Genomic DNA, 9,361 nt, shown 5'->3' with positions numbered 1-9,361 from the left:
CATCTTCGAATCTTTTCCTCCTAATCCATTAAGTTTGGGGATCCGGACTGTTAAAATTTGATCCAACAGTTACAAACAGGGGCCTATTTTAAAAGTTATAATAAATTTAGCCGTTTGATCAAATTTTAATGGTCTGAATCTACGTACTTGGTGGATCATGAGAAATGGATATGAGAGAATTCTTTTCCAAAACTAACCATGGTTAACAAGAGAAAACCAGAATTAACCCCAAATCCATAAGGTCAACTAAATGCCAAAGCCCCATGTTACCTTTTAGTCAGTGCCATTTTCAAGGAGGAGAGAGAGAGAGAGGAGCATTGGGAAGAAGAGAGAGAGAGAGAGAGAGGGGGAAGAGAGAGAAGAGAGGAAGTGTCTGGTCTGGGTGGTGTAGGGGAAGATAGGGGGCAAAGCTTCAGCATTTGGTCCCTCTTAATCTCAGCAAACCCTCCTTTTTCTCTGCCTCTCTGTTCCCTCCTTTTACTTCGCCGGAAAAGCCCCTAACCTTTCCCGGGAAAGACTTTTTCCGGGAAAGTTTTTATTTTTCCATTTTTTCAATTTGTTTGGGACCTGCAGATTCTGCCGAGCTGATCTGAGCTCCGCTGATGATCCGAGTGCTTCCTCCGGGGGCTGAGGCGAGTTCAGAAAGCAGCTCCAATTTCTCGCCGGGGAGATGAGCAAGTGATATTTTCTGCGATTTATACAATTTCGTAAGAACTCAAGTCCCCGGACCAAACAATGAAGCCGCCGGCGAACGGCGCCGGAGAGTCTGCCGCCAGTTGCGCATCCAATTCATGCCAAGGTCGGTACTTTTTCTCTCTAGAAACACTCAATCAATTTACTCTCTCCCTCTAAAGATGATGTTCAAAAAGCAGCAGATGGATCGGTCGATCCATACAATTGTTGTCGGTTTTTTTTTTGTCTGTTTCCGACATCGTTTTGTTCGTTACAAGTTTTTTTTTTTTTGTACGGACTCGGTAACTAACTGCCGCTGCGCGGCGGTTAGTTCTGAGATTCCCAGGAATCCGGATTCTTTCTCGTTCAGTTGGTCTTTAATTTTCTTTCCCCTCGTTTGCTTTTTCTCGGGAAACAAACGGAAAAAAAACGGGGGTTTTGGGCTGTGTGGGGTTTCTGACGAATAATTGGCTGACACGTGTGCAGGGGGAGAGAATGTAAAGAGCATAAACCCGGAGCTATGGCAAGCGTGCGCCGGGCCGCTGGTGAACTTGCCGCCGGCCGGGACGCACGTGGTGTACTTCCCTCAAGGCCACAGCGAACAGGTGGGTGTTTTTGGTTGCGGATGTTGCTATCATGCGCCGCATCAGCATTTATCCTTCACATTCTGCCTTGCGCCGCATCAGCATTTATCCTTCACATTCTGCCTTGACTTTTTTATGAATGCTCATCATGGTTTTTGAGTTCATTTATTAAGCACCTCTTTCTGTTAATAGCAATATACATACAGACATACATACATACATATATATATATGTATATATATTTGAAAAGCATAGAGATATTGTGCCTACTACTAATTTGTTTTCCGAATAAAGCAATTGGTGTTGATGGTTTTCAAGAATTTACGATTTACAGAAAGAAATTTTGGGTGTCTGTCAACAATTACACTGATAGCTCAATAATTTATTTATATTTAAGTATTACATTTATTATTTTTGTTTCCTTTTTGAGAACTTCCTCGGTCTTTTCTGTTACTTGTTCGATTTGGAGGTGGTCTGTGCTGATTTGTGTACGAAATTTCCGATTTCAGGTTGCGGCATCTATAAAAAAAGATGTGGATGGTCAAATACCAAACTACCCGAACCTTCCATCCAAGCTACTATGTCTCCTTCACAATGTCACCTTGCATGTATGGCTGATTTCATCTGCTCTAAGTATTACTTTGTAAACAGATTTATAGTCTTGATCATTTCTAATTGATTTTCTCACTTATGTTTGATTCACTAGGCGGACCCCGAAACAGACGAAGTTTATGCTCAGATGACACTTCAGCCTGTGTCGTCAGTAAGTACTATCTTCAAAATGCCTGGAAGATCATTACGTTGTGATAGCACTATGGACATCCCCTTGTGTCACTTTTAAGTGATATTCCATTGTCCTTTAAAAGGTAAAAATTTCTGAAACCTGAGCTCATCGACTTCTTCTCGTGCAGTTTGACAAGGATGCCTTATTGAGATCAGATCTCGCGCTCAAGACAAATAAGCCCCAACCAGAGTTTTTCTGCAAAACATTGACAGCAAGTGATACAAGCACTCATGGAGGTTTTTCAGTGCCCCGCCGTGCAGCGGAAAAGATTTTCCCTCCTCTCGTAAGCAGTTTTACATCATTTCCAAGGTTTGCCACACTTTTATTTTTATTATTAGGGGGAGGGGAAGGGGGCGGCTTCGAAACTATTACAATAATTTAGGTGAGGGCTGAGTTTTAAACCCAGGACGCATCAGCAGAAACGCAAAACCCTGTCCACTAGGATATTGGACCACATGCAAAGTTTAATAGTGTTTCTGCTTCTACATAGGATTTCTCCATGCAACCACCTGCTCAAGAGCTTGTTGCCAAGGATTTGCATGATGCTGTTTGGACCTTCCGCCATATCTATCGAGGTGTGACATCTTTCTAGTCATTTGAATGTCACATGTATGGATCAATAAGGTGCCATCTATTTCAAAACATCTTATGTGATTTCTTGTTTGATTCAGGGCAACCAAAACGTCACTTACTTACAACAGGATGGAGCCTATTTATTAGCGGGAAGAGGCTTTTTGCTGGTGATTCTGTTTTATTCATTAGGTGATTACTATGAATTGAAAATTTGAGGAGTTTCTGGTTTAGAGTTTTGTTTTTTCTTCCCTCTTTTGGACACGAAAATATATAGTGCACAAACAACTTCATATGATGATCCACAATTTTCATGATCAGGGATGAAAAGCAGCAGCTTCTTTTGGGAATTAGACGAGCTAACAGGCAACCCACCAACCTATCATCTTCGGTATTATCAAGTGACAGTATGCATATTGGAATTCTAGCAGCTGCAGCTCATGCTGCCGCTAATAATAGCCCCTTCACGGTGTTCTACAATCCTAGGTTTATCTTTCATTTATTTATTCTAAGATGTCTTAGTTCAACTATAGAATCGTAATTGTGGGAGTGAATCGCCCTGCTATTACTCTTTAAATGAATTCAATATATTTATCTGAAATTGTACTGAATTTTACTTTTCTATATGCAGGGCTAGTCCATCGGAGTTTGTTATCCCTTTAGCCAAGTACTACAAGGCAGCATGTGGCAACCAACTATCACTAGGCATGCGCTTTCGTATGATGTTAGAAACTGAAGAGTCAGGGACAAGAAGGTAGTTGTATACTTGTATTTCAGTATATCTACCGTGGCGAAATCCAGGAATCCCAGCATCAGTGATCTAGAAAATAATGAACAAATAGATGTTACAAATTAGAAATGCTGATGATTTGGTCTAGGGAATGCAATTCTGTATAGCACATTATTTAAAGTAATGGAGTCATCAAGTTTGCTGGATTTTGACAGATAAAAACCTTATGGTAGTTTAGGAATTGAACATAAGAAGTTTTGTTGTGCAGGTACATGGGTACTATTACAGGAATTAGTGATCTTGATCCTGTTAGATGGAAGAACTCGCAATGGCGTAATTTGCAGGTAAATGTTATGGCAACTTCTCATTGCATCTCTTCCCTTGTTACTTCCGGTCATCTTGTCGGTCATGTAAAATAACCCCTAATGCCTCACATTTCTTTGAATAGGTTGGTTGGGATGAGTCAACTGCTGGGGAAAGGCGTAATCGGGTCTCAGTTTGGGAAATTGAGCCTGTTACTGCTCCATTTTTCATTTGTCCCCCACCCTTCTTCAGATCGAAGCGTCCCAGGCAACCAGGAATGCCAGGTAAAAGATATAATATAGCAAACGATAAATTATACTAGTTCTTTGTCGTAAAATGATCAACGTTTGACCTTTGGATTTCAAATGTATCATTGCTGTGATCTTTTGTATGTTAACGCAAATATGCTAACTGATGATTTGAATCCTTTGGAGGCTTCATTGTTCTTTTACTTGCATGTTTTATGCTCTATTTTTGAGTCGGTCGACAAACCATTAGAAACATCACCACATTTTGGATTTGAAATTTTGGAGAAAAGACATCAACAACTTTGATTTTTCTTTCACAGATGAGGACTCTGATATGGAGAGTCTTTTCAAGAGAACAATGCCTTGGCTTGGTGATGAAATGTCCATGATGGACCCCCAGGTTCTACCTGGCCTTAGCTTAGTCCAGTGGATGAACATGCAGCAAAATTCGTCCCCGGGCAACACCATGCAGCCAAATTATATGCATTCTTATTCTGGTTCGGCTATGCAAAACCTTGCTGGAGCAGATCTTTCTCAGCAGTTGGGCTTGTTGGTTCCTCAAATACCTCAGATGAACAATTTACAATTTAATGGCCAGAGGCTACCTGAGCAAGTGCAACAGCTTGATCAACTCCCAAAGCTGTCATCCTCAACGAGCCCGTTAGCATCCATGATGCAACGTCAACAACAGTTGGGTGATAATTCTCAACAACCCCGACAAAATTCGGTTAATCAAACTCTGCCCTCGAGCCAAGTTCAGTCCCAGCTTTTGCAACCTCCAACACTTGTCCATAATAACGGTGGTATTCTTCAGCAGCAATCGTTTAGTCAAAACCATCTTCAAAGAAACCTCCCTCAGAACTTAAAGCAGCATCAACAACAATTTGCAGCTCAAAATCAACAGCAGAGTTTTATTCAGTCTCAACCGCCTGATCAAATGAACCAACAGTTGCAAAATCTTTCCGATAATCAGCTTCAGTTTCAACTTTTTCAAAAGCTTCAACAGCAACAGCAGTCACTTTTAGCGCAGCAGGCACTGCAACAGCCCGGTCAACTTGTCCAACTCCAGGACCAGCAGAGGCAAACGTTTGATGTGTCCCAGAGCTTCTCGAGGTCTTCTCCCACCCAAATGCTAGATATGCCTCAAATGGCAAAAACCTCGCATCCTCAGTCAAGAACAATGCCACAGCAGATGACAAAGAATAATAACAGCCAAGCTAATAGTCAGTTTTCTCATTCACCTCAGCAGCCAAAGCTTCAACAGCAGAAACCTGGTGTGCTGCCTGAAATGTCCAGGCATATGGGACATCTTCCAAAACCAACAACCAATCAGTTCTCTACAGCTGCCAGCAATATGATGACTGGAGTTGCCGGAGCAGGGCAGTCAGGGATTACAGACGAGGTTCCATCTTGTTCAACTTCACCATCCACAAACAACGGTCCTAGCGTAATTCAACCATTGATGAACAACAGAGCCCATCGGAACTCATCAATAGGGGAGGACATGGCTCTGTCTGCCACCTGCAATATCGAGTTCCGGTGCCATAAACACGATGCCATCTCATGGTAACTTAATGAAAGATTTCCAACATAAGTCTGAAGTTACGCCTTCAGTGAACATTGCTCAGAATCAAAGTCAAGGAATCCTTACACCGCAAGCATACATGAGCGGTGCAGCTGCCCACACAGATTACTTGGACACATCATCTTCAACAACTTCAGTTGGCCTCTCGCAGAACGATGTCCATTTACAGCAGAATAACGCACCATTGCCTTTCCATCCACAATCAATGTTATTCAGGGATGCCAGTCAAGAAGTGGAAGTTCTGGCAGATCAGAGAAACAATGTTCTGTATGGTTCCAACATTGATGGCCAATTGGGGATACCCTTGAATCCTGATCCTATGTTGGCAAAAGGTGTGGTGGGGTTAGCAAGGGATTTTTCAAATAATCTCTCTTCGGGTGGCATACTTGGCAACTACGAAAATTCAAAAGATGCTCAGCCGGAGCTTTCATCTTCAATGGTTTCCCAGTCCTTTGGAGTTCCAGATATGACATTCAATTCGATTGACTCAGCAATAAACGATAGCGGCTTCCTGGACAGCGGCCCATGGGCTCCGGCTCCGCCACTTCAGCGGATGAGGACATACACCAAGGTTTGATATTTTAAATTGAAAACTACAATGGAATTGTAGTACCATCTATTTGAAGTATTTTGGATTATGTCTTTCGCTTTAAGTTGGTTGGTGTTTATGTATAGGTGTACAAACGCGGAGCTGTTGGGAGGTCCATAGATGTGACACGTTATTCAAATTATGATGGGCTTAAACAAGATCTGGCTCGACGGTTTGGTATAGAGGGACAGTTAGAGGACCGGGGGAGGGTAGGCTGGAAACTTGTGTATGTAGATCATGAGAAAGATGTTCTGCTAGTTGGAGATGACCCTTGGGAGTAAGTCTTTTAAGTCTCATTTCTGCTTGAAATTTGAAATACATCATGCGCATACACGCATCAAAACATCATTTTCCTGTTTGTATAATCGTATACCGTAAAGTTCAACATTTAATTGTACCAATTAGCATGGCCTCTTTTTGTCCCTCGAAAGTTGAAGGTGTTTTGCATTAAAGATCCATTAACATTGTGGACCAAAAGAATAGGATCTTGATTTGTCATTTTACTTGTTTCTAAATTGGTTGTTTCGCCTATTCCAGGGAATTTGTGAACTGCGTTCGCTGCATCAAGATCCTTTCCCCACAAGAAGTCCAGCAGATGAGTTTGGATGGAGATTTTGGTGGCAACGCTGTGCTTCCAAATCAAGCTTGCAGCAGCTCGGATGGCGGGAAGGCCTAATGTTTCGTACCAAAATCTGACAATTTTTCTCCTTAGTAGGAGCTTTAGATGTTTGTAGGAAAATCTTTCATGGTAATCAGCATGGTATAAAGACCAAAGTTAGATCTTTCCGGTGACTTACCCGTTACCACTTGCTGGAGCAAGCAATTTGAGAAGAAGTCTTTAGTAGTTAAGGTTGGCGTCTAACTTTCTGGCCTAGCTCTTACATAAGCACTGGAGAGGATGAAGTTCTGAACAGATACTAAACCAAAGCTTCTTGCAGTCCTAGTTGGTCCGGGTTCTGTTCGAGGGAGGGCAAATTTGTGGCCCAGTGAACAACCTAGTACGGCATATTTATATTTGCAGGTACAACGATTATATCTCAAGTCAATTTTAACATTCAGTCTCCCACTCAAGTACATTGTAAAAATCAGCATCAAGAAATTTTTGTCATGCAGCTGTGAGTGTATAAATGTGCAGAAAAGAAGTTTCTAAAATTTCATTTCTGAAATCAATTTCACAACATTTTAAATGTGTTTAACCAAGTGCATGCAGATTGAACAAGAGCAACGCTAGGTAGGCTAACTTGCAAAATAAATAATATGTCACTAATAAAAAATAAGTACTTTATTTTGTAAAGTAAAGAATGTGTCGTCGACTTCTATGTAATTTAGATAACAAAATTTAGTTTACAAATTTAGTCGTTCCAGCATTACTTATTCAATAATTTGGTGTCAAATAATTCACCAAGCTCAATGTGAATTAAAGAAAAAAATAGATGTCATCCCAGACTTTGTCTAAGTTGAAAGTAAACGATGAATTAGTTATGAAAAAACCTTCTCATCTAGTTTATTCATGATTAATTCGTCTGCCTTCAACCTAGATAAAGGTTGCGAGTTTAACATCCACTTTCTCCTTCAACATGCATGAATCCACTGAGTTATTAATTTCAATCCAATCTTTGACGCCAAACGATGGCTTAGTGTTTGGACCAAAATAGCCTCACTTCCTATGGGTATTTAATTTCGACATAAATAAACAGTAATCGGCTTAGAATTTGAAAAACACTTTTTGATGTGGCAGGTTTGAGTGGCAAGACTACCCTTGTTCACACTAGAAATGATGTTTTGAAAGCATATTTAGCGGGGAAAAACACTTTCCAGTGGCAAAACTTGTAAATTCAAGAGGATCAAAGCTCGGATATCTAAGACCAACTCCACCGTTGCAAAGGCTCCCCCCCGGGGCTATTCACTATTTAATTCACCCAGTGAACAGTAACTGCCTTTTACATCTCCACTCTTACACTGAATAGCCCTGACAATATGCAATAAAATATTAGTATTTATTTATTTATAAAATAATACAAAATAATTTAATTTATAATTTCGGATAAGATTTTTAATCGTTCTCGTTGCATCACGTGTCATTATCCAAAAAAACAATTATTGGTGATGGATTTCGATAAGATTTTGAAACCATCAAACCGCCACCAACACATCAGCCCGAACTTCCGACACACAACAAAGCAGCACACCTGAATGCCTTTCTTAATTGTTGCTGCAATTCTGCAGTCCATGACTTCGCGAAACGGTGTGGTGCCAAAGGGGTGCCGTGAAGCTAGATCGCCCGATTAATTTCAAAACGTCATCGTTCAAGTCCTGGCTCCCTCCTTCTCAATCTCCCAGATCCGCCCTGCGCCGGAGCAGCCCCACGCTGTTTGGCTCCGCAGCTTCCAAGGACGACAGAGGTCAGTTTCTGTTTCCCCAAATGGGATTCGATTGAATTTTGGAGAAAAATGGAAGCATTATTTCAATTAATCATTTAAATAAATGTTTAGAATTTGGAAAATTTGAGGTAATAGAATAAGCATGGCAAATTCAAATGAGTAAATGAAATGTTGCTCGTATGCCTGTTGCTTAACTTTTTTTGAATCGAATAGTACCCGGAAGAGTTCAAGTAGTTGTAAGGTTGAGGCCCAGAAAGGTAGAGGAGATGATGGCTGACGTCGCCCAGACGTCAACCTTGCGTCACATGGCCTTGCCGGCCTCTCCCTCGGGCCCGCTCGGGCTCCATCGCCAGCACACGCTAGACCTCCCTACTCGAGCTCTCTGACCCTATTTGAGAGCCAGTTCATATGGCAATAGCCCACGGTGGAACTGCTCTAAGTAGAGACTCATCCTCTACCAACAATCACATCAACCACTTGGATGAAAGAGAATGTATCAAGCCAGAGAAGCTTAATTCACAGGGCTGAAAGCCTCTATAAAGGCAACAAGATAATTAGAGGAAATGACACTTAACTGAAATAACCAAAAAGACTTCTAAAAGCTCTACCACTTTTCATACATTCTTTTTGTAGTTCAAACACTTCCTTTATAGCTTTAGCTCTGCTACTTTTCGTTTGTAGTATCGATTTTCTTGCTTTCAATTTCCTTTCGTAAGTATATACATTGTAACTGCAAATGACTTGCCAGACAAGCATCAAAGTTTGCCCGAATAGGTTGAAACTTTGTCTGGTCGTTTGTGTTTATTATTTACTTATGTGCTATTGTCTTTCCATACAGTTTGTCTTTTTAAACTAACACTTTATATGAATTCCTGCAAACTTTTTACCTTTGATTCCTGCTTGTTATCTGCTTTA

General features: G+C 41.0%; 1 protein-coding gene across 1 annotated transcript; it reads left to right on the top strand.

The window, feature by feature from the left end:
* Positions 1 to 572: 572 nt before the first annotated feature.
* LOC103959396 (auxin response factor 19) lies at positions 573 to 7,177 on the top strand. Its single transcript, XM_009371744.3, is given in 15 exon segments — positions 573 to 799; positions 1,159 to 1,277; positions 1,766 to 1,864; positions 1,963 to 2,019; positions 2,168 to 2,323; positions 2,531 to 2,615; positions 2,712 to 2,802; positions 2,932 to 3,096; positions 3,242 to 3,364; positions 3,609 to 3,684; positions 3,789 to 3,927; positions 4,212 to 5,413; positions 5,415 to 6,047; positions 6,152 to 6,342; positions 6,603 to 7,177. Coding segments are annotated over 15 exon segments (3,339 nt in total). The 5' UTR covers positions 573 to 735; the 3' UTR covers positions 6,742 to 7,177.
* The last annotated feature ends 2,184 nt before the right edge of the window (positions 7,178 to 9,361 follow it).

This window comes from the organism of the source record quoted next, unplaced genomic scaffold (assembly GCF_019419815.1).
Source record: "Pyrus x bretschneideri cultivar Hongxiangsu unplaced genomic scaffold, Pyrus_bretschneideri_v1 Contig36, whole genome shotgun sequence".
NCBI lineage: Eukaryota > Viridiplantae > Streptophyta > Magnoliopsida > Rosales > Rosaceae > Pyrus > Pyrus x bretschneideri.
This window is presented reverse-complemented; position numbering and strand designations above follow the sequence as displayed.